The following is a 24,648-nucleotide window of genomic DNA, read 5'->3' as shown; positions in this document are numbered from 1 at the left end:
TGGATTGCGTTTTGACGCGATCAAGGATGCGCCTTTTTTTGGTTTGCGTTCTTACGTGATCAAGAATGTGCCTTTTATTGGATGGCGTTCTTACGTGATCAAGGAAGCGCCATGTTAATTAAGACGTCACATGCAAAGGTAAAAAAACGTCTGATTGTATTACGTAGTCCCGCAATATTTGTTTGTGCACGTTAAACACGTTTGTGAATGAAGCCAATTTTAAAAACCTTGCGAATATGGATTATTTGCATCATGTTACATTGTTGACCCGTAGCTGATAAAGACCACCACATTCTCTTTTGCTGGATGTCTGGTTGAATAAACGAACGAAAGCTAAATGTTTTCATGCATATGATATTTCGAGGCAAGTGCAAATCTCTATAGTCCATGCTGTTTAATATGTTTGTCAACAATATGTTTCTTTTTCTGAAAAATGACTGTTGTGTTTAATGTTAAAGATATCTAATTCATAAATATGCGCTATTGTGTTGGAATAAAGTAATCAATATGCATTTATCTTTATCATATGCTAAATATATGATGCCGACTTCTTCTAAATGTAATTTCGTTGTATATTTTATTAAAGGTTCATTAGACACTCACATTATAAATCAAATCTTTTAATTTGTTCTCTAGTTAGATAGTCCATTGTTTAACAAATACATGTTTCATTTTGCTTCTGTTCAAATAAAATGTAAGTAATTTTCAGACTCCTCGCCAAGCCTCTAAGTTTCATGTGAGTACCATCTCCAGCTTTCTCCTGTTTTGTGTATGATGGTGTATTGTCTTGTTTTACGGTTGTAATGGGGGTTCATCTATATTTTCAATAGAGATAACCCGATTTTCTTCGAAAGTGTTTAAAGCTTTGTAATATTGATATCAGTATATGTTAATCTTGTTGTTTCTAGTAGTGTCTATTACATGCAGTTCTGTTAAAAATATAGTATACTGTCCCTTTAATGCAAATGTTTATTTTTGTATCATGTATGAGTTCCACATTGGTTAATCTCCAAATATATTATTGTTAGCATATTTTCCCCCCCCACTCCTAAAAGGACTTTAAACCATATTCATTGTTAAAACAAATGTCTTTCTAAAAAGAAATTAACACAATAATGTCTCTTTAAGAAAATAGACTTTATTTAACACGTCAATATAAATCAGTTTTCAATATTTATTGTTTGAACAAGTACATGTAGATATACCAACAATCTGCAAATATTCTATGTTAGCATATGTAATTTTGTTAAAGGGACAGTTTAGAAATCAAATAATGTTTTGCATTATTAAAAAAGTCAATTTTGTAATATCAATGATATCAAATGTTTCTCACCAATTAATCATTTGTCTGTGTTTATTTTAATTTGCTAGCTAAACATATGAGGTTCGTGTGCTCATTTCTTCGAGCTTGAAGAGTGCATGTAATCATTATGCAATTTGACCACTAGAGGGCATTTGGATAGCATTTGTATATGTAAATCCTTGTGCTCATACAGCATATTATTTACCATGTATTGATCATTGATATCTAAAATGTTGTTATGTCAGAACAACAAATAAGTGGTCATTTTTCATAGTCATAGATACAAGGGTAAGCACACGTATTTCTCCATGTTTTGTTGTTTCCAACTTGATAATGCGTAATACAGTGTTTTCTTTGTAATCAATAATTTTCTGACTGTCCCTTTAAGCTGTGTTATTGGCATTCAAACAGTAATATGCCATCATGGATAATTGTAATGGTAATTTTTTTTGCGATTCGGGAAACAGTTTGGACATCACATCACAGAAACCAATCAATATCATGAACAAGGATAGGTATGTGATGATGTGGTTTTCACACACTTATAACCCACACTCTGCAAACAATCTGCCTCCATGGACCCGGTCCCATAGAAGTAGATTATATACAGAGTGTGGTCCACAAGTGTATGAAAACCACATCATCACATACCTATCCATTACACATTAAAGAAAAAAAACATTAAACATGAAAACAAATACTTACTTCCTCTTCCTTCCCCTCTTCCCACGGGGCCGAGGCTCTGGGAGGGGCAACTGCCGACTCCGAAGAGTTCTCCTTGGAGATGTTGTGGGAAGAGTGGAAGGAAGAGTACTGGGACGACCAAGGTGAGGAGGAGAAGATGGCTGAGGAGGAGAAGATGGCTGAGGAGGAGAAGATGGCTGAGGAGGAGAAGATGGCTGAGGAGGAGAAGATGGCTGAGGAGGAGAAGATGGCTGAGGAGGAGAAGATGGCTGAGGAGGAGGAGATGGCTGAAGAGGAGGAGATGGCTGAAGAGGAGGAGATGGCTGAAGAGGAGGAGATGGCTGAAGAGGAGGAGATGGCTGAAGAGGAGGAGATGGCTGAAGAGGAGGAGATGGGCCAGCAGCAGGAGGCCCAGCAGCAGGAGGCCCAGCAGCAGGAGGCCCAGCAGCAGGAGGCGGACCAGGAGGCAGACCAGCATGCGCCTCCCGGAAAAAATTGAACATCTCTTGGTGTAGATTAATGATTCTGTTTTGCCCTTGTTCGATTCTATTAAGTATGTTTATTATTTGGTTTTGGCCTTCAATTATTTGGTTTTGTCCATCAAGAATTCGATTCGGCCTTCGATATTTTGTATCCAGGAGTTACGCATCTGGTCTATGTAGTCCAGTAGAACCCGCACCTCCGCTATTTCCTCTTGTTGTGCTTGGCGGGGTACCCGTGCACGGCGGGGTGCGGGTCCTTGAGGGGCCTCTGGTTCCGCTGCCTCCTCCTCTGCTTCCGGGGCCTCTTCATCTGCTTCCGTGCCCTCTTCGTCACGGGGGGCCTCTTCCCTCCGAAGTGGAAATTCCTCCCCACCACTCTCATCCCGGGGAGATGGAGGAGGCTGTATTTGTTGTGCTGCCTCCTCCCCAGACTCTGTATATTAGAAAAAAAAATGTATATATTAGCATATTTGCAAATCAAGCTTTAAATGACTTAGCTTACGATACAATTACAAATGCAGAATCATTAATCCACTTTGAAATCTAACAATCAATACGATTTCCGCATTTTCTAAACCGTGTTTGTGATATCTCTGGTCAATCTGAATGTTTTAGCGTTTGTTTTCAGTCTGTTTAAATGCACACCTAACCTATAGCCTAGATACTGATGTAACCGCAAAGTAATTGTGAATGCGTGTAAAGAACGTTATAGCATTAATCTGATCCTTAAAGGGACATGAAACCCAATGTTTTATCTTTCATGATTTAGAAGCATACATTTATAATCAACTTTCTAATGTACTTTTCTTATCTAATTAGCTTCATTCTCTGGATATTCTTTGCTGAAAAGCATATCTAAATATGCTTAGAAGATGATGATAGCTGAATACAGCTGCCTCCTGTGATTGTTTCACCGTGTGCATGGCTATTTCTTCATTAAAATATATCTCAAGAATGATTCAAATTAGGTAATATAAGTACATTTGAATGTTTTGTCAAATTGTATTCGCTACCTCAATCATGAAAGTAAAGGTTGGCGTATAGTGTCCCTTGAAATACATTCGTATGTGAATTTATTCTTCAATGAGCTTACCGTCAGATGAGAATGGCAGGTTCCCGGTATCAATTCCTCCGATACGACTACATCCACCTCGGAGATGCTGGGCCGCAACATTTCCTCCCATCGGCAGTACTCTATTTCCAGGGCAGGTCCGCCACCGGTTCCTGCGGAATGTCGTGCCTCCAGGCTTAACTTTTTCTTGAGATTCATCTTACAGTCCCGGTAGCGATGTTTTATAGAGTCCATATCTCTGTTCCGGCCACCCACTGCATTGACTGCATTCCTTATCTCATTCCAGAGCCTCCTCTTGTCAGTCGGGGTAGTCTTCTGGTGCTGCAGCCTCCTATACCTGGCCATATAGGCCTCTACGAGGGCCTCCTTCTCCTCCATCGAAAACCTTGCCTCCCTAGTCACCTTGGCCTTCCCCTGTGACGATGCCCTGTTTCCCGGACTGTGAAGCCCTACTCTGTCCGCCACTGGGACCAGCCACTTGTTCATCTTGAACCAAGTGGCTGGGTCCACCCACCGCTTCCACCCCCGCTTCCTGCCCCCCTTCCTGCCCTGTTCCTCTCCCCCTCCATCTCCTCCCCCCTCTACCTCTCCCCTGCCTGCCCTCCATCTGTTCCCTAAACTAAACCCCAAATAATCAAACAAAAAGTGAGTGTGATGAAATGAAAGGGGGTCAAAATAAAGAACTAAAAAGACAAAAAAAGTGCTGAAAGTGTGAGAGGGATCTAAAAAAACAAAGAGGGTAAGGAGTATTTAAATAAACCAAAAGAAGAAGAAGACTAAAAGGAGGATATGTAAACTAAATGTAACTAGGGGATGGGATGGGTATGGGGTATGGCATAAGAGTAAATGGGATGAAAGGGAATGGGACTACAGGGAATGGGGTATGGAGTGTAGTATGAGGGGGTATGGGGTATGGAGTGTATGTAGTGTTATTGATAAGTGTATGTATGTATTGAATGTGTTTGCGTGTAAATGTGTTACGTGTACAGAAAAATCACTCGCTCGCTAACTCACACTACTACTAATTCTCACTAACACACTACTACTAATTCTCACTAACAAACACTCCCACTAACTCTCACTAACTCCCACTACCACTAACTCACGCTCCCACTAGCACTAACTCTCACTAACAACTCTCACTAACAACTCCCACTACCACTAACTCACTCACGCTCCCACTAACAGACTCTCTCCCACTCCCAGTAACTCCCACTAACTCACTCACGATAACACTAACAACTGACTCTCTCACGCTAACACTAACTCACTCACAATAATGCACAAACTCTCTAATCTTAAACCTCCAATCTCCAAAGACCCACCAGCAACACAGTCAAAGAAGCCCTGCTTGTGTGGTGCTTATATACCCTGTGTAAATGTTTAATGATGTACCAATTTCCATTGTAAATTGTGTTCAGGTGTGCTTTATTAGCAATTAATATTAGTGCAATGTGTATTAGTTGTGTGAATTTGCGCATGCTCATTTGGAGTTAGTATTTGTGGAATGTGTAGAATGCGATGATGTCATAGTGCTCGATTTCTCTAACATTGTCCAATAGTATTCTGTTTAAATGTGAATTAGCGATGGTGTGTTATTAGTGAAGTGTTGTATATGTATGTTTGTCCTAATATATAGTGATATTGAATGCGATTATTTTTCTAGTGTATGTATATATTTTTTATTCCTTGTTGTTATTTTGCGAATTTCCGCATCTTAAAGTATATGCGTATTCCCCATATTAAATTTTATTAAAAATCCCCCCGCTTGTGAATGTGTAATGCTTGTGTGCTTTGTTGATTGATTGTTGTTGTGACATTTGCGGCGTGTTATTGTTGTGCATGATGTGGTATGCGTCATATGACCGAGCCGTGCGTATTTCTCGCGAGATCGAGTGTTAGGTGAAAAAAGCTATTTTTTTGCTTTTCCATTGATCTCTATGGGAGACTGTCTAACGCGGGCAGGATTCCGCGTGTGACATACACGCGTTTGGAGCATCGTTAGATGGTCTTTTTTGAACTCTAAATACCAGAGTCAAACAATGCCGTGCGTTAGACATAAAACACGCGTGGCGTTAGCAACCCATCTACAGCCAAACTCCAAATCTAGCCGTATGTTTGTTTTTTCAACTGCTGAGTCATTTGTTGGTGTGTGTTGAATAATTGTTGAAGCTATGGGACAACTTATTTTTCTTGTCATCATGGTCCAAGTTTTCCTCTATAATTTGACATAACAGTGTCCATGTTTTGCCCGTTTATTGGATATTTGTTCCTTGGTGTTGAACGAGTCTGCTGCTTGTTCTGAATTTTTTACTTGTTTCCTGTTTTTTTCTTTACTATTTTTTTGGATCCCGATTTGGTTGACAATCTCTGCCTGTTTATTGACCTTCTTTTATAACTCAATTCTGTACATCATTGTCCACAAGTTTCCAACTTCTGCCAGTCTGACCAGGCCTCAGCTTGAACTTTTATAGTTGCATCCTGGGTCTCAGCCAACGTGTTGAGACAAAAAGGTGTAATATAGTCACTTCTCACCTGCTGGGTCCTTACCTGGACAGATACTGACATTGCTACAGGTGTGTTAAACAATCACCATTAGAAAAGAATATGACTATGGACTTTGATCCTATTTTATTAACTTATTTTAGTTATATTTGAGTCACACATTTGTAATGTTATTATATTTATTGTGAAATTGCTTATATTTTATTTTAAATGCTTTTTAGTTTGCGTACCCAATAGTATCTAAATTATTATTATTTTTGTATTATCTATGTAATTCTGATTAACTGATTGGAGTAGAGCTCCTTCCAGACTTACAGCCTCTCCAGTTTTCCTAATTCATTTTATTCTTTGCAATAAAGCTCCCTCCTGCATCTCCAGCTGCAGCAGCCTCTCCAGCTTTGCCAGTTTCTATGTTATCCTGTGCATGATTTACAAAAGAATGGGGAGATGGATGAGCTTTAGTAAATCAGCTGCATATAATAGCATAGTCTGGTGAAACTACAGAGGCTGGAGAAAGCTATAAATTTTGCCCTTGAGCGAATAATAATAATAAAAGCCTTTTCAACTTCTAATTATCATTATTCCTAAGATAAATTAGTCACTAGTTGACTTCTTAGAATTACTTATTCTAAGAAGTCAATGCATTGGCCTCTAGGAAGCTTTAGTGAGGCTGGCAAGTAAAAAATCTAAAACAAAAAACCCCCATAGGAACTGGTGAATCTGGAAAGGCTAAAGAGACTGTAAATAAATTTAGTTAATTTTGTCCATTATATCTAAAGGACTACTCAATGGACTTTTAAAGAAAATATTCTAAAGCTAGAATTCACTGTGAAGTGTTTCCCATATAAAGTAGAGGGGTTCTGCAGAAGCTGTTATAACATGGCAACACCCAGCACTGTAAAAAGTATTCTGTATAAATAGTAATAAAAATACCATGTGGCTGCTGTCATTTCAATTTTATTCACTACTAGTTTAGTTTATGCAACTCTTCCAGTAAAACAGTAAACTGAATACACTAGAACAAAATATACAAAGCTTACTCAACATTTTATAAACTACAAATTATAAAGTGAATAAAACATTCATTTAATTGAATTGTATATTGTTCTAGAGTTGTCTCTAATTCATATAAAGGCCCATATTTATCAAGCTCCGTATGGAGCTTGAAGGGCCGTGTTTCTGGCGAGTCTTCAGACTCGCCAGAAACACAAGTTATGAAGCAGCGGTCTAAAGACCGCTGCTCCAAAACCCTGTCCGCCTGCTCTGAGCAGGCGGACAGAAATCGACGGAAATCAACCCGATTGAGTGCGATCGGGTTGATTGACACCTCCCTGCTGGCGGCCTGGCCGTGAGTCAGCAGGGGGTGGCGTTGCACCAGCAGCTCTTGTGAGCTGCTGGTGCAATGTTAAATGCGGAGAGCGTATTGCTCTCCGCATTTAGCCAGGTCTTGCGGACCTGATCCGCACTGTCGGATCAGGTCCGCAAGACCAATGATAAATAGAGGCCAAAGTATTGAAGGGAACTGTGAGCTGTGGAGAGGTACATGGGCCAATTTCTTGTTCTGAGTCCTGTTAGTTCTGTTGAGTTAGTTCTATATTAAAAAAAAAACATTAAACACTAAAGGTCCAGATTAGATAAGTGGAGCAATAAATGTAGAGCATCATCTATATTGGCTTTTTTATTTTTGTTTACCGTGCAGCAGAAAAATGCTCGTATTACAAGTTGAAAGTAAATACATTAGTTCGAGCACAATCGCAATTTACCCTCTTCGAGTTAGTGCAAGATGATAGATGTTAAGGGTAGGGGTTATAAAAATACATAAATATATATTTAGCATTTTCTTCTATGTGAAGAACATTGGAATGTAAAATGTGATTCCTGATTCAGGTTTAGAGATGTAGGTCTAACGCAGTGTCGGGTTAGCGCACTTGAATAATAAGTTCTTAGGGTGTGTAATGTAAATATTAAATATATTCCATGTGAGAAATTGTCAAGAAACTAAAGATCTCATAAAAAGAACAGCTCAAACTTGCTCTAACAAGAAAAGAAAGCGTAAAAACTTGAAGAAATCATTGGAACTGGTTAACATCGCTGTTCATGAATCTTCTATATGGAAAACATTGAACAGGCATAGTGTCCATGGCAGGACACCATGAAGAAAGCCGCTGCTTTCACAAAAAAACATTGCTGTACACCTAAATTATGCCAAAGACCACCTTGACACTCCACAACGCTACTGGGAAAATGTTTTGTGGACTGATGAAACTAAGGTCGAGTTGTTTGGGAAGAACATGCAGCAGTATGTAAGGCATAAAAATGGCACTGAATACCAACATGAAAACATCATCCCAACGGTTAAGAATGGTGGAGGGAGCATCATGATTTTGCTCTGCTTTGCTGCTTCAAGGCCTGAACTACTTGCCATTATAGAAGGAAAAATGAATTCCCAAGTTTATCAAGATATTCTACAGCATAATATCATGTTGGCTGTGCACCAGCTGAATCTCAGTAGACGTTCTGTGATGCAGTAGGGCATCAAATAAATCCACTTCAGAATAACTTAAAAAAATAAAATCTGCCTTTGTGAAGAGACCCAGTCAGAGCCCAGACCATAACCTCATAGAAATGCTGTGGAAGGACCTCAAGAGAGCTGTTCACACCAGACATCCTAAGAATATGGTGGAGCTGAAGCAGTTCTGTAAGGAAGAGTGGTCCTCCAGCTACCGGAAACTCTTGGTTCAGGCTATTGCTTACAAAGGAGGATCAACTAGTTATTAAATCCAAGTGTTCCTTTTTTTCCCACAGCACTGTCAATTTTTTAAATGGGATGTGTTCAATTAAGACTTGAAAGATTGTAATTGTTTGTATGTTGTTAGCTTAAGCATATTGTGTTTGTCTATACTTGTTATTTTGATGAAGATAAGTTGACATTTTATGACCAATTCATGCAGAAAAACAACTAATTCCATAGGGTTCATATACTTTTTCTTGCCACTGTGTGTGTGTTTGTGCATAAGTGTATATAAACTTAAACATACATATATTTCAATGTGCTGAACATTGGAATGTATAATATTGATATCAGTTCGGGTTAGCGTGCATGTATGGGTACGTTTTTTTTTCTAAACAGTGCTCTCCATTCAAGTCTATGGAGAGAATAAGTTAACGTGGCCGCATGACCGGAAGTTATACTTTTAATGCTTTCGCAAGCGCACTAAATTTTGTACTTTCAACTTGTAATACCAGCCCAAAGCCCGCAAAAAGTAAAAGTCTAGCGAAGTTAACACTCTAGCGGGAGTGTTAATTACCACTCCACTTGTAATCTGGCCCTAAATACATTTAATTAGCATAATTTTAAGGTTATTCTCACCTCCTGCTAGTCATGAGTGCAGCCATGTTGATATTTACCTTTCATTGCATTCCCGTACTGATGTGTTGAGAAATGTATAGCAACTCTTCTACAGAATAACCTAAGTTCCAAAATGGTGGCACCCATAATTAAAGAGTTGCATGAAATATGTTTAGTGTTTAATGTCCCTTTAATAGAAGGTTGTGATGGATTCATAAAGGTGAGTTTGTGTTTGCAATTCATTGAGCATCGCTTTACCGATCTTATTCATTGTTTTATTACTGGGCGTTCCATACATTTTAATCTATTTGTTTGAGTGAAGTACCCAATGGATAATATCTCAAACAATCCAAAGTGAACCACTACCAACGTGAAAAAAACAATAACAACTGTAACACTTGGGGACCTAATACCCAAATGTTGAAGCACTTGAAAGTGATGCAGTATAACTGTTAAAAGCTTACTAGAAAATATCACCTGAACATCTCTATTTAAAAAAAATATTTACTTCAAAATTTCCTAAGTATTTACACCGCACTGTTGAGAGACTTTAAGCAGCCAATCGGGATACTAGTCCCAGGACTTGCAAGGGAGAGTGCATATGGCATGTGTAGGCACAGTCATGTTTTTTTCCTATTCAGTTTAAAGAAGTTTACAATAAAATCTCAGACAATCTCAGGAGATCTCAGCAAAGCATGATCTCAGCATTGCTGATAATGATTGGCTATTGTTGTTTTTTTTTCTTTTTTTGTGTGTGTTTTTTTCAACTTGCTGGACAGAAGCTAAAGTATAACTTTTACCAGAGCACTTACTCTTGTAAGAAGATAGAGATGTTCAGGTGATATTTTCTTGTCAGCTTTTTAGAGTTATGCTGCATCATTTTCAAGTGATTTAGCATATAGGTAATATGTCGCTTTAGGAAACACTCTTGCAAAACAGTTTATATAAATGCACTTGTAAAATATTTTTCATAAGTGTTTGATTATGGTAAACTAGTCACATTAGATAGAATGAATAGTGTATTTAGTAGGTGGCTATGAGCATTTTGGAGCGTTCTAAATTTCAGTCCAGCGTGCAGAATTTATAAACAATCTATTGCCCTTAGAAGTATGTTATCTCATGGTCGCATTTCGCTGTTACAAATCTGACCATGTTGTCTCATTTTTATTTCTTTTTAAAGTTTTTCACGTTAGAACTTTATTTATAGTTATTTTTTTTTCTTTCTAATGACACGGTGAGTCCACAGATCATCTTAATTACTGTTGGGAATATCTCTCCTGACCAGCAGGAGGCAGCAAAGAGTACCACAGCAAAAAAACTGTTAAATACTACTCCCCTTACCCACAATCCCCAGTCATTCTCTTTGCCTATAGTAGTTGCAAGGAGGTGATAAAAATAGGTGTCTGTGATTTTCTACAATGAAGAGTTTATTTTTCAAAGCAGGACAAGATGTTCTGATCTTTGCTAAGGGTTAAGCCATATTCCATTTCAGTCTCTTCAGTAGAGCATTGGTGGCTTTTAAGCATTTGGGAACTTGGGGGGCATGCCCCCCAATTGATTTATTGCTGCCCTTGTCAGAAGGCCTGTTTGAGTTTGCATGGTCTTTTCTTTTTTCACAGGTCCATAGGAGGAGGGTGCCTCGTAAACTTTGTGAACTGCCTGCTGCCAGGCAGTTACTTTTTTGGAAAGTGCTATGTTATGTTTCATATTCTTATATTGGCACTTAAATGGTTAATCTGTTTTCTAGTGAGAGGCTTTAATACAGGGCAATGGTGGCTCAGGATTGTTTGTTTCGTTATATGCGAGTCTGTTTTGGCTACATTTTTTTTTCCCAGGGAAGAGTTATGTATGTCCGGGTGTTTTGTGATGTTTTTTGTGGGTGGGAGCTTGCTTAGGCGGTAGTTTTTGCGTGCTTTTTTATACTGGAAGTGTCAGTTTTATTTGAGTGCGGCTCTGGGCTGTGTACAAGTGGCTGTTTTTCTTGCAAAGCGGTTTTCAGTCCGGATCGTTCCTATTTTCATCCGTTCGATCAGCAGATTCAGGTAGGCACTTCAGCAATCTAGCTGAGGTGTAGAAGTGCCCATATTTATTTATTCATTTGTGCATATTTTTATAAAGTTTTATAAAGTTGAAGTCTGCGGTATTAACGTTACTTAAAGGGATAGTAACGTCTTTTTGAATTTTTCTTTTCAAGAGAGTAAATTTATTCATTTAGGATTTATTTTGTGTTTTGATGGACCAAGAGGCCCTGCAAAATGTTATTTGTACTCTATGTTTGGGGGCTAATGTGGACCCTCCTATTCCTTTCTGATCCTCATGTATTAAGAGAACATTGCATTATAAAGATAAACTTTTTTAATCTGAGCTGTTATTGTCTAGAGAGGATGCTGTTCATGTGCATCCATACCGGTGTCTGCCTCACATGCATTGCCCTCTGTTTCCTCTCATGCTCCAGCTGGAGTTTATTTGCAAGATATGGCTACTCATATATCTTCTGCAGTTTCTGAAGCTTTATCTGCTTTTCCTATGTTTCAGGGGAAGCGTAAGATGAAATGTAAGACTTTAGAGACCTCTGTTTCAGGGGTGACCTATTCTAATGTCTCTTCTCAGAAGTCTGAGGAAGAGGATTCTTCTTTAATGTCTGAGGGTGAGATTTCAGATTTTGACAGTATATTTCATTCTTCTGATGCTGAAGTTGTGTCATTCAGATTTAAATTAGAGCACCTCTGTTTGTTACTTAAGGAGGTTTTGGCTACTTTGGATGATTCTGATTCTATGGTTGTAGTGGATCCTAAGAAATCAAGTAAACTTAATAAATATTTTGATGTCCCCTCCACAGTGGAGGTATTTTCTGTTCCTGACCGCACTTCAGAGATTATTGCACAGAAGTGGGAGAAGCCTGGGATTCCTTTTTTCCCCTTCTCCAATTTTTAAAAAGATGTTTGCTATTGCTGATTCTCTTAGAGATTCTTGGCAAACAGTGCCTAAAGTGGAGGGAGCTATTTCCACTTTGGCTAAGAGAACTACTATTCCTATTGAGGATAGTTGTTACTTCAAAGATCCTATGGATAAGAAGCTTGAAGCTTTACTTAAAAGGATGTATGTTCACCAGGGGTTGCAGTGGCAACCTGCTGTGTGTATTGCTACTGTCACTAGCGCGGCAGGATAAGAGAAATAAACAAAAGCGTCAAAAGTAATTTTCGTTCCTTTCGGAACTTCTCAACTAAGCCTTCCCCTTCTTCTTCCAAACAGGAGCATTCTAAGTCTTCCTGGAAGTTCAATCATTCCTGGAATAAGGAGAAACAATTTAAGAAGCCTCAGTCAGCATGAAGGGTCTTCCCCTGATCCGGGACCGGATCTTGTGGGGGCAGACTTTCTTTTTTTGCTCAGGCTTGGGTTCAGGATGTCCTGGATCCCTGGGTAGTAGACATAGTATCCCAGGGTTACAAACTAGAGTTCAAGACTTATCCCAAGGGCAGGTTCTCCAGGTTATCTGTAAACCAGATGAAGAGAAAGTCGTTCTTATGTTGTGTCCAGGACCTTTCCAATATGGGAGTGATAGTTCCAGTTCCTATTCAGGAGCAGGGTCTGGGTTTTTATTTCAATCTGTTCGTAGTTCCCAAAAAAGAGGGTACTTTCCGTCCTATTTTGGATCTCAAGAGTGTGAACAAGTTTCTCAGAGTTCCGTCTTTCAAGATGGAAACTGTTCGTTCTATTCTTCCTTTAGTTCAGGAGGGTCAGTTCATGACCACAGTGGATTTAAAGGATGCATATCTGCATATTCCTATCCACAAGGATCATCACAAGTTTTTGAGATTTGCTTTTCTAGACAAACATTTTTAGTTTGTGGCTCTTCCATTTGGTCTGGTAACGGCTAACAGGATTTTCTCAAAGGTTCTGGGAGCATTATTGGCAGTTCTACAGTTGCAGGGTGTTGCAGTGTTGATTTATCTGGATGATATTCTGGTTCAGGCGCCATATTTTCAACAAGCAAGCTCCCACATGGAGATATTGTTGTCTTTTCTGTGCTCCCACAGTTGGAAGGTGAATTTAGAAAAAAGTTCCTTGATTCTGGCTACAAGAGTGGTATTTTTGGGAACCATTATAGATTCTCTAGAAATTAATTTTTTTCTGACAGAGGTCAGAAAATTAAAGATTTTAAATTTGTGTCTTATTCTTCAGGCCTCTCCTCGGCCGTCAGTGGCTCAGTGTATGGAGGTCATTGGTCTGATGGTGTGAGTTATGGACATCATTCCGTTTGCTCAGTTCCATCTCAAGCCTCTGCAGTTATGCATGCTCAGACAATGGAACGGGGATTATGCGGATCTGTCTCCAAAGATTGTTCTGGATCAAGAGACAAAAGATTCTCTACTGTGGTTGTTGTCTCAGGATCTTCTCTCCCAGAGAACCTGCTTCCACAGACCTGCCTGGGTGATCATGTCCATGGATGCCAGTCTTTTGGGTTGGGGAGCTGTCTGAGGCTTATTAAAGGCTCAGGGTCTTTGGTCTCAGGAGGAGTCGGTTCTTCCCATAAATATTCTAGAGCTGAGGGCAATTTTCAATGCTCTTCTGGCCTGGCCTCAGTGAGCTTCAGCCCAGTTTATCAGATTTCAGTCAGACAATATTACGTCAGCTTACATCAATCATCAGGGAGGAACTCTGAGTTCCTTGGCCATGACAGAGGTAGCCAGGATTATTCAGTGGGCAGAGACCCACAATTGTTGTCTGTCTGCGATCCACATTCCAGGGGTGGACAATTGGGAAGCGGAATTTCATCAGACTTTTCATCCAGGAGAGTGGGAACTTCATCCGGAGGTATTTTCCTGCTTGATTCTCAGGTGGGGGCAGCCGGAGCTGGATCTCATGGCATCTCGTCAAAATGCCAAGCTTCAAAGGTACGGGTTAAAGTCTCGAGATACTCAGGCAGTATTGATAGATGCTCTTGCAGTTCCTTGGAACTTCAGTCTAGCGTATGTTTTCCTCCGTTCACTCTCCTTTAACGGGTCATTGCTTGAGTCAAACAGGAGAGGGCATTGGTGATTCTCATTGCTCCGGCATGGCCTCGCAGAATCTGGTATGCAGACCTGGTGGAGATGTCGTCTCTTCCACCTTGGAAACTTCCGTTAAGGAAGAACCTTATTCTTCAGGGGCCCTTTCTTCATCCAAATCCCGTTTCTCTGAAGCTGACTGCTTGGAGATTGAATGCTTGATGTTATCTAAATGTGGTTTCTCTGAATCAGTTATTGAGACTATGATTCAGGCTCGTAAGCCTGTGACTAGAAAGATCTATTATAAGATTTGGCTTAAATATTTGTATTGGTGTGACTCTAGAGGTTTTTCTTGGAATAGAGTTAAAATTCCTAGGATTTTGTCTTTTCTCGAGGAGGGTTTGGAGAAGGGTTTATCTGCTAGTACCTTGAGGGGTCAAATTTCTGCTTTATCTATTTTGTTACCTAAATGCCTGGCAGATGTGCCAGATGTTGTCTTTTTGTCAGGCTCTAGTTAGAGTCAGGCCTAGGATTAAATTTGCTACTCCTCCATGGAGTCTTAATTTGGTTCTTGGAGTTCTTCAGCATGCTCCCTTTGAACCTATGCATTCTTTGGATATTAAGATTTTATCCTGGAAAGTTTTGCTTTTGGTTGCTATTTCTTCGTCCTGAAGAGTTTCGGAGCTTTCAGCGGAAGGGGCGGAGCCACGCAAGGTGTCAGCGTGGCGATACTCAGAGCGGGAAGGAGTACAACCGCTTCCTAATACACCGGCAAGCCATCCTTGGGGCCGTGGTTCTTTAGACGGCCGGCGGATACCAAAGCTCTGGCAGAGAGCAACTTGCAGCCCGAATCTTACACAGGGGAATAAGGCTTCTCCCCCAGGCCTATACTGACCGATATCTGGCCCGAGGTTAAAGGTATCACTGAGGAGGTCACAGGAGACACAGCGCTATAGTGCAAACAACGGTGAGACCAAACGGTTGAAAACAACGAGCACAAGAGTGGTGAACTGCACAAATGGTCACGCCAGCAGTATGACAAGTTTGGAGATCTGTGGTGACAAAGAGGTATCCCAGCCGCGATTTGGTGGACTCTGGTAAGGTAACCGGAGGGGGGTACGCTGTAAGATAAGAAAGCCGTAATCTTCCTCAGTCCCTGCAGAATTAAACAGCCCATCCGCAATTTGATGGACACTAGTAAGAGAGCTGGTGTGGGGCGAAAGACTGCAGAGAAGTGAGACACTTACAAAATGTCTATAGAAAGGGGCTTAAAGCAGTAAATTGGCCTTGGCTGTGTATCAATATGGAATATCTGGTGGAATAGAGCTTTGTCATACTGGGGAACTTGCAGCAACATTAATCGTAGACCCAGGAACTGATTAACTGTTAAAATTTTGGTTAAAAAATATAAAGGGCCCTACTGGAGTGATATCTCTACGGAACAAGCTACTGCAATAATCAAAGGAAACGGTAGAGAGCCCTGTCACATTGAACTGGCAACTATATTCATAGACAGAGACAAAAAGGTTTCAAAACGATCTTATGAGTACATGATAAACCCTAATCATGGCAGTCTTGCTAAAATAATGCTGCATTCTGTGCTGAATAATCACCTGTTTATTGCTTCCAAAGAGCTTAAACTAAAGTTTGCAGTGTTTTTTGTTGAACATGTAATGATATTGGTTGGTTAAATGCAAAGCAACAAAAGGAATTGCTAAAATCTATTTACATGTTGTATATACATCATGCTGCATTCTGTGCTGAATAATCAACTGTTTATTGCTTCCAAAGAGTTTAATCTAAAGCTTGCAGTGTTTTTTTGAGTTGAACATGTAATGATATTGGTTGGTTTAAATGCAAAGAAACAAAAGGAATCGCTAAAATCTATTTACATGTTGTATATACCCTGCACCGCTAATTAGAGATAGTAATTTTAAAAAGAGGAAAAAGGGGAAAGGAAAAGAAAAAAGGGGGAAAAAAAAAAGAAGAGAAGAAGGGAAAAGGGGAAAAAAAAAAATTTCCTTGGATGGGTTTACCCTATTGTATTTTACTATGCCTGCATAAATTCTTCCCCTTGTATTTATCTTACTAAAAGTCCCCCACAGGCCACTTATATTTATTTACCGTTTTGAATAAGAAGACCTAAATGCTTGAAACTTAGGCTTACTAGGTTTGAAACTACACATAGCATTAAGAAATATTACTTTGAGAGTAGTTGAAAGTTGTTTAGCCAGGTTTGCTTTTGGAGGGGTTTATTCTCTTGCATGTCAGGATGCATATATAAATCCTCTTTCTTGCATAGATCTTCTTAAAGGTTCTTAAAGGTTCCCTATAAGTCACGCATATTTGCTGCTCAGAATAAGAATACTTGAGAAGAGTGGAACCTAGGCTTACCAGGGTTGGAAATATCTATAGAATTAAGACACATTTTTGAAGGTTATCTGGTATTGGATTAGCTGCTTTGTTATTTTCTAAATTAAGTAGACTTAAGGAATCTTTTTTCTTTCACTTCTCCTCTTCCTATAAGGACAATTGACTTGTATATACAAGAGGGAACGGGTGCGCACGTGTAGTGAAATACATATACATACATAGGACATAGTCCAACACAAGTACCCACAATTTCTTATTTTTTAAGTTCTTTTGTTTAAACACTTATTTTTCGCTGTCTGTTGCTTTTTACCCTATCTTTTTCCCTTTTCAAGTAACAACACATTGCATTAAACTCTCTGCATATGGAGAGATTTATCACCAATTACAAGACACAATCACCAAACATGCCAGTCAAAGCCAGAGATAGGAAAAATAGAACTAGTACTGATAATGCAGGGAACCTGCCCCTAACAAACACTACAGCAGATACTACCAGCCTAGAATCACAGGATATAGTTAAACAGATAGCAGAGCTTATGCTACCACAATTTGATCAAATCAAAGCAGATATAAATAATTTGACAACAGAAATTAAACAATTTACATTAAGACTTAATGAAGCGGAACAACGTATATCCGATTTAGAAGATGCTAAGATAATGCAAGAACATATAATGAAGGAACAGAACACACAGATAGCAAGCTTACAATACAAACTAACTGATTTAGAAGACCGTTCACGTCGCAACAATGTTAGAATCCTGGGCATACCAGAAGCGAGTGAACCTCAAGATTTAATACACCTGGTCTCATTGTTAATACCCCAGAGACTTGGAATAACACCTAACTTATTACCACTAATAGTTGAAAGAGCCCATCGCTTAGGACCACCTAAGACCCTACCAGATGGAACAGCTAAAACAAGACCGATCATAGCCAGATTTTTAAACTTTCAGGAAAAGGTAAAATTTATGCAATGCTATAGACAGAAAGCGCCATTAATTTTTGAAGGTAAATCTATCTTAATGTTTCAGGATTATTCAGCTGAGACATCACAAAAACGGAAAGAAGTAACCCCAATATGCACAAAATTAATTCAGGCAGGGATTAAAGCTACGGTCATCTATCCAGCAAAGATTAAGATTTTAACAGAGGGAGAAAATAAGATACTTAATACCCCAGAGGAAGCTAAGGAATTTGCAAAATTGAAAAGCATTGCACTTTAAATTGAACAGGAATAAAGAGAATGATACTAAATCACCCATAAATATGTTAATATGGCGTGCCAAAGTATATTGTTTATTGTGCTGAATTTGGCCAAGGAACCCAATGCGGTTCAGTATTATTGTTTTTTAACTATGTCTTATTGTTTGGTGACAGAGGTTTTTTCTTTTTTTTTTTTCTCTCCTCTCCCCTCCTCTCCCCCCCCATTACCCACCCCTCTTTTTATGGAAAGATCTTAGTGACAGATAACCTATACATTTAAAGATGAATAATATACTTAACCTTGCCTCTTGGAATGTTGGGGGGATAACTTCGCCACAGAAATGCAAAAAGATATTAAAACAGTTAAAAAGATATAAAGTAGACATTGCTTTCCTTCAGGAAACGCACTTGAATGAAATCGAACTAGGTAAACTCAAAACTGACTGGGTAGGCGAAATAGTGGGAACACCGTGCTTAAATAGGAAAAAAGGGGTCGCTCTTCTGTTTCATAAAAAAATTAACTTTAAAGTACTTAATACGGAGATAGACCAAGATGAAAGATATCTTATCATGCAACTTGAAATAGCAGGGACAAAATTTACATTTTGTAATATTTATGGCCCTAATAAAACAGATAATGCCTTCTGGGTAAAGTTACAAAGAAAACTACTACCCCATTTTTCAGAGAATCTAATTGTGGCAGGCGATCTAAACTTAGCTAAATACCCCACATTAGATAGATTAAAGCCATCACTAAATAAAAATAGCAAACAAGAAACGAAAATATTTAAAAAAAATTCTAACTTACTACATCTTAACGACATCTGGCGGATTCAAAATCCAGACCTGAAAAAATTTACATGTGAATCATACGCACATCGCACATTGTCTAGATTAGACTATTTTTTAGTAAGTGATAAAATGTTGCGTTTAGAGTTGAAACCCGAAATACAAGAAATACTCATTTCAGATCATGCCATTATTACTTTGCACATTAAATTTTGTAACCCACAGGAAATGAATCTTGGTAGGTTTTTTTTTCCCAGATATCTTGTTTCAAACACACAATTTAAGGCATGGATAAGATTAAAATGGATAGAATTCATGCAGACTAATGAAACAAGTGAAGTTAAAACAGAAATACTCTGGGAGACTTTTAAGGCAGTGATAAGGGGTGAAATAAAAGCATACTTGGTAGTACAAAAACGAAAGCAAATGGCCAGAGATTTAGAACTTGCCTCACAGCTACGTAATGCGTTTAATTCCTATATTAGTGATCCATCCGAGGTGCTCTGGTTATCATACCAAAAAGTTAAAAAAGAAAGAGAATTATTCCTGACACAAAAGGTAGCACAAGATGATCTTAGGAAGAGGTTCTTTTTCTATAGACATGGGGGAAAAGCAGGTAAAGCTTTAGCCAATCTAACTAGAGCAAAAAAAAAAGAAGGAACCAATTATAGCCATTAAGACCACAGAAGGTCGTATCATAAATAAATCAGCAATTCAAAGTTATATCGGCACATATTTTAAGGAAGTCTACTCAGAGACAGTAATAGATACGCAAGCTAAAAACGAGTTCTGGGATAAGATCGGGGTCCCAAGACTAGATAAATCGAGTCTGGATGAACTAAACCTCCCCATCACTCTACTTGAAGTAACTAATGCAATTAAAAAATTGGCATCCAATAAAGCTGCTGGCCCAGACCAACTCCCTGCCGAACTCTATAAATTACTTGCGGAGGATATTTCCCCACTATTAGTTTCCTTATTTAACCAATTTTTTATTAAAAATAACCTACGATCAAAATATTTTGCGGCATCACTCATAACTCTGATTCTTAAAAAAAACAAAAACCCAGAGGAAATAGGTTCATATAGGCCGATTTCACTATTAAATAGTGATTATAAACTTTTAATGTCTATAATAGCACATAGATTTAAACAAGTCATTGGATCCCTCATCCATAAAGATCAGGTGGGTTTCATGCCAGGCCGAAACTCATCACGCAATTTACGCAAACTCCAGTTAGTATTAAATATATACCATAAACAAGCAGAAAGGAAATTATATACTACAGACATAGACGCAGCAATAGTATCAATTGATGCGGAGAAGGCCTTCGACTCCATAACCTGGGATCATCTATTTACAGCATTAAAAAAATATGGAGTCGAGGGCCCTTTCTTTCAATTTATACAAGCATTATATCATTTATCGTCAGCTGCAGTTATTATTAATGATACCACTACAGACTACTTTTCTTTAAACAAGGGTTCAAGGCAGGGATGTCCATTGTCCCCTTATTTATTTAATCTAGCGCTCGAGCCTCTGGCTATCCAGCTCAGAAAAGAACTGGAGGGGATTAAAATAGGTAAAAGAAAGATAACAACATTGCTATACGCGGACGACTTATTAGTACTGCTATCCAATACAAAAAAAAATATCCCCGCATTAAATCAAATACTACAAGATTTTGGGGTCTTCTCAGGCTATAAAGTCAACCTTACAAAAACAGAAATTTATTGGCTAAATAAAAACAAGTACTCATTACAAATCTCTCCTTTTAAAGAAGCAAAAGATAATTTCACCTATTTGGGTATTAAACTGTCAACTAATTTTGAAGACTGGTATGACTTTAATTATCCACCAATCTTCCTTAAAATAAAACAATATATGGAAAAGTGGGCTAAATTTAAACTCACGTTGACAGGCAAAATCAATTTAATTAAGATGCTATTATTCCCCAAATTGTTGTACCTAATGCAAAATCTACCAATAATAATAAAACAAAAGGACCTTAATAGATTTAAACGAGAATGTATAAAATTTCTTTGGGGGGAAAAAAGAAAGGCAATTTCATATAAGAAACTCATGCTGTTTAGAACCGAAGGAGGGCTAGCGTTACCCGACATAGAAATGTACAATTTAGTCTGTATTGGCAAGATTGCCTTAGACTGGTTAACTGAAGCAGATTATTATGCAGCTCTTCCGTTAGAAAGAGTTTTAGTATACCCATTTTCCCTTACTGCCCTTCTTCATATACCTAGAGATAAATGGCCTTATAAAATTAAATGTCTGCCTACTGTCCAGATGGTAATTATTGCATGGCAGAGAATATTACAGATTTTCGACATTGATAGTTCTTTTTCCATTTATTTACCCATATTGGGAAATCCTAATTTTGAACCAGCATTGGATTCAAGTATATTTAAGACCTGGGCTCAAAAAGGGATTACCAAGGTATATCAATTTATAGACAAAGAATCATGGACCTGTAAGACCTTTACTAAAATAAAACAGGATTATGAGATAAAAAACAAAGAATTCTACGCCTTTCTACAAATTAGGCATTATCTACAGGAAATATTACAAAGTAATCTGGCGATAGATGCCTGGGACCCAATAGAACCTATTTTAAATCTCTTTAAGGCAGGCAGGTATAGTATCTCAACAATATACAGGCTGATTATTTCTAACAATGGCCTCAATAATCTACAAAAACTAGCAGAAACTTGGCGGGTATCGCCAGAAAGAATCCAAGAAAGCTTTAGCCTTATAGATAGAGCAACAGTTTCCACCTCATGGAGGGAGACACATACTAAATTTATAAATAGAATCTATATTACTCCACAGGTAAAGGCTAAATGGGATAAAACTACGACATCCTGCCAGAAGTGTAAGAATAATAGCGCAGATTTGCAGCACTGTTTCTGGTACTGTTATAAAGTTAAAAATTTTTGGTACAAGATAGGTAACTGGACTAGTAAAATTAATCAATGTAATTTTCAAATAACGGATAAGAATGTTTTCTTTTTCATTAATCAAGAAGAGACAGCTTTTAAAAACATCCGCCAATTGAATACTATAATTATTACAGGAAGGCTCTTAATTCTGAAATATTGGAAGTCTAAAAAAGCCCCAAGTTTGAAAGAATTTAAGCAAAAGCTTCAAAATCAAATTATTTTGGAACAAATGGATACGTCAGTAAACTCAGAAGCTCAAGTCAAGAGATTTTTCTGCAAGTGGAAAAGTGTAATTATAGATATACCAGAAAACATGCAGAGACAGATAATTGCACCTTTTAGGGGTACAATATATATGGAACAAGCTATAGCGAATAATGAATATCCTGAGTAGTCAGCCATTGGGGGTCGGTGTGGGGACGGGAGACAGAGGGGCTCGGAGAACTATTATTTTTTTTTTTTTTTTTGTCTCGTGTTGGTCTGTTTTGTTTTGACTTGTTTTTGGTTGTATCTCATTTTTTATGATATAAGAAAATTCCCAATTTCAACATGCAAATAAGGTTTTGGTAACAATTATTGATTCCACAGAAGTATCTTTCTTCTCTCATTAATGTAATCAGATACACATTCACAAATGCCTGGAGCAGTGTGTTTTGTTTAAATCTATGTATAAAACTGTGATGACAAAAAGTGTGTTGTGATACTAAGAGTAAGTGTATCGACTGTACCAGGGACTCCTGATGTCCTTATTTTGCTTTATTTTTTTCTTTTTGTATTATCAATGAAATGGAATGTTGAATTGGTCAATAAATAATTATAAATAAAAAAAAAAAGATTTTATCCTGGAAAGTTTTGCTTTTGGTTGCTATTTCTTCGTCCCGAAGAGTTTCGGAGCTTTCAGCTTTGCAATTTGATTCTCCTTTTCTTATTTTTCATTCTGATAAGGTAGTTCTGTGTACTGCCTTAGGTTTTCTTCCTAAGGTGGTTTCGTATAGGAATATTAATCAGGAGATTGTTGTTCCTTCCTTATGTCCTATTCCTTTTTCTCATAAAATGATGTGGTTCGTGCTTTAAAGTTTTTTATTTCCCAGTCTTCTTCCTTATTTTTTGTTTATTCTGGGAAAAGGAAGGGTCAGAAGGCTACTGCCACTTCTCTTTCTTTTTGGTTAAGGATTATTATTTGTTTGGCTTATGAGACTGCTGGTCAGCAGCCTCCTGAAAGAATCACAGCTCATTCTACCAGGGCTGTTTCTTCTTCCTGGGCTTTTAAAAATTGAGCTTCTATGGAACAGATTTGCAAGGCTGCTACTTGGTCACTTTTTCAAAATTTTACAAATTTGATACTTTTGCTTCGGCTGAGGCTTCTTTTGGGAGAAAGGTTCTTCAAGCAGTGGTGCCTTCCGTTTAGGTTAACTGTCTTGTCCCTCCCTTATCATCCGTGTCCTCTAGCTTGGGTATTGGTTCCCAATAGTAATTAAGATGCTCCGTGGACTCACCGTGTCATTAGAAAGAAAACATAATTTATGCTTACCTGATAAATTTAATTTCTTTCTTGACACGATGAGTCCATGGCCCGCCCTGTATTTCAGACAGTTTATTCTTCTATAAACATCAGGCACCTCTGCACCTTATATTACTTCCTTTCTCCTTTTCCTCTTGGTCGAATGACTGGGGATTGTGGGTAAGGGGAGTTGTATTTAACATTTTTTTGTTGTGGTGCTCTTTGCTGCCTCCTGCTGGTCAGGAGAGATATTTCCAACAGTAATTAAGATGATCCGTGGACTCACTGTCTCAAGAAAGAAATTAATTTATCAGGTAAGCATAAAATATGTTTTTATTAATTTTGTCTGTAAGGTTTTGAAAACCTTTATTTTTTTCTTTGGTAAAATCCTTCATAGCGGAACTGTATGTGCCAAGAATTGAAGTTTTACTAAATATTTGGGGATCTTTTTATTATAATGTAGTGTCACTTGTTACTTGCAGCTGTGATAAGGGGCATGTATAAATCTTTATGAATACCAACATTTTTGGGTCGTGATTTTGTGGTAAGATTTTTTGCAGCAAGACATTAGTTTTGCAAATGAGTCTTTATTGAATCTAGGACAAATTGTGATAATTTCTGCAAATGTTTTAGTATCAAGAACCGTGTCTTGATTAGTGAGGGATGAAAAAGAGGCATAAGGTTCCAGGTTCTATGTTATTGTATGTACACAAAAAAATGATGATGATGCATAAAACTGTAAGGCTGCATACAATGAGATAGGCACTGCATAGACATCATAGGTGATTAGGAAGACCTTTAGTTTTTCCACAATAAATGTATTAACTAGTTAATCTTCTATTCCCAGGGAAGCGACTCTGCCTTGGTGAGGGTCTTTCGCTAATGGAATCATTTATCTTCATAACCACAATACTCCAGAACTTCAAAACAAAGCCAATTGTGGATCCAAAAGACATTGATATCACCCCTGAGAGTCGTGGTGTAGGAAGCATCCCCCGGCCATACAAGATATGCTTCATACCTCGCTGATGATGAGTTGGAGGAATCTTGGTTTGAATAAAAATCAAACTTATATAATAACTTGTTTTTTTTTCTATTTGGTTGTTTTCAGATTAGAGAGGGGTGTGTAATAATATCAGATACTTTTGTTTTGCTATAGAGCAGTTTCTATAATTCTTTAAATATACAAAAATAAAATTATTAACCTGTTAAAACACAAACAATAATAAATCAAACAAAAAACAATGTGTTAGTGCAAAAAGGATATATCCAAAAAAAGTAAATTGAAGATAAAGTGCCAACTCCAAATGTGCATATGTGATCCCAGGGATTACTTCTCAGTGGAAACAAATGCTGCAGTAAAACAGATCAATGCTGAAAATAGTGAAGTCCTGTGAGACTACAGAGTTAAAGGACCAACACAGTAGATTTGCATAATCAA

General features: G+C 38.1%; 1 protein-coding gene across 1 annotated transcript in view; it reads left to right on the top strand.

Annotated features, from left to right (window-relative positions):
- LOC128666934 (cytochrome P450 2F3) overlaps positions 1 to 24,287 on the top strand; it is a 213,793-nt gene extending 189,506 nt beyond the window's left edge. The window contains exon 9 of the mRNA XM_053721755.1: positions 24,055 to 24,287. Coding sequence (XP_053577730.1) covers positions 24,055 to 24,236 — 182 coding nt within the window. The 3' untranslated portion in view covers positions 24,237 to 24,287. The remainder of the gene's footprint in view (positions 1 to 24,054) is intronic.
- The last annotated feature ends 361 nt before the right edge of the window (positions 24,288 to 24,648 follow it).

Source organism: Bombina bombina, chromosome 7 (assembly GCF_027579735.1).
Source record: "Bombina bombina isolate aBomBom1 chromosome 7, aBomBom1.pri, whole genome shotgun sequence".
In the NCBI taxonomy this organism is placed as follows: domain Eukaryota; kingdom Metazoa; phylum Chordata; class Amphibia; order Anura; family Bombinatoridae; genus Bombina; species Bombina bombina.
Note: the sequence above shows the minus strand (reverse complement) of the source record. Positions and strands in the feature narration are given on the sequence as shown.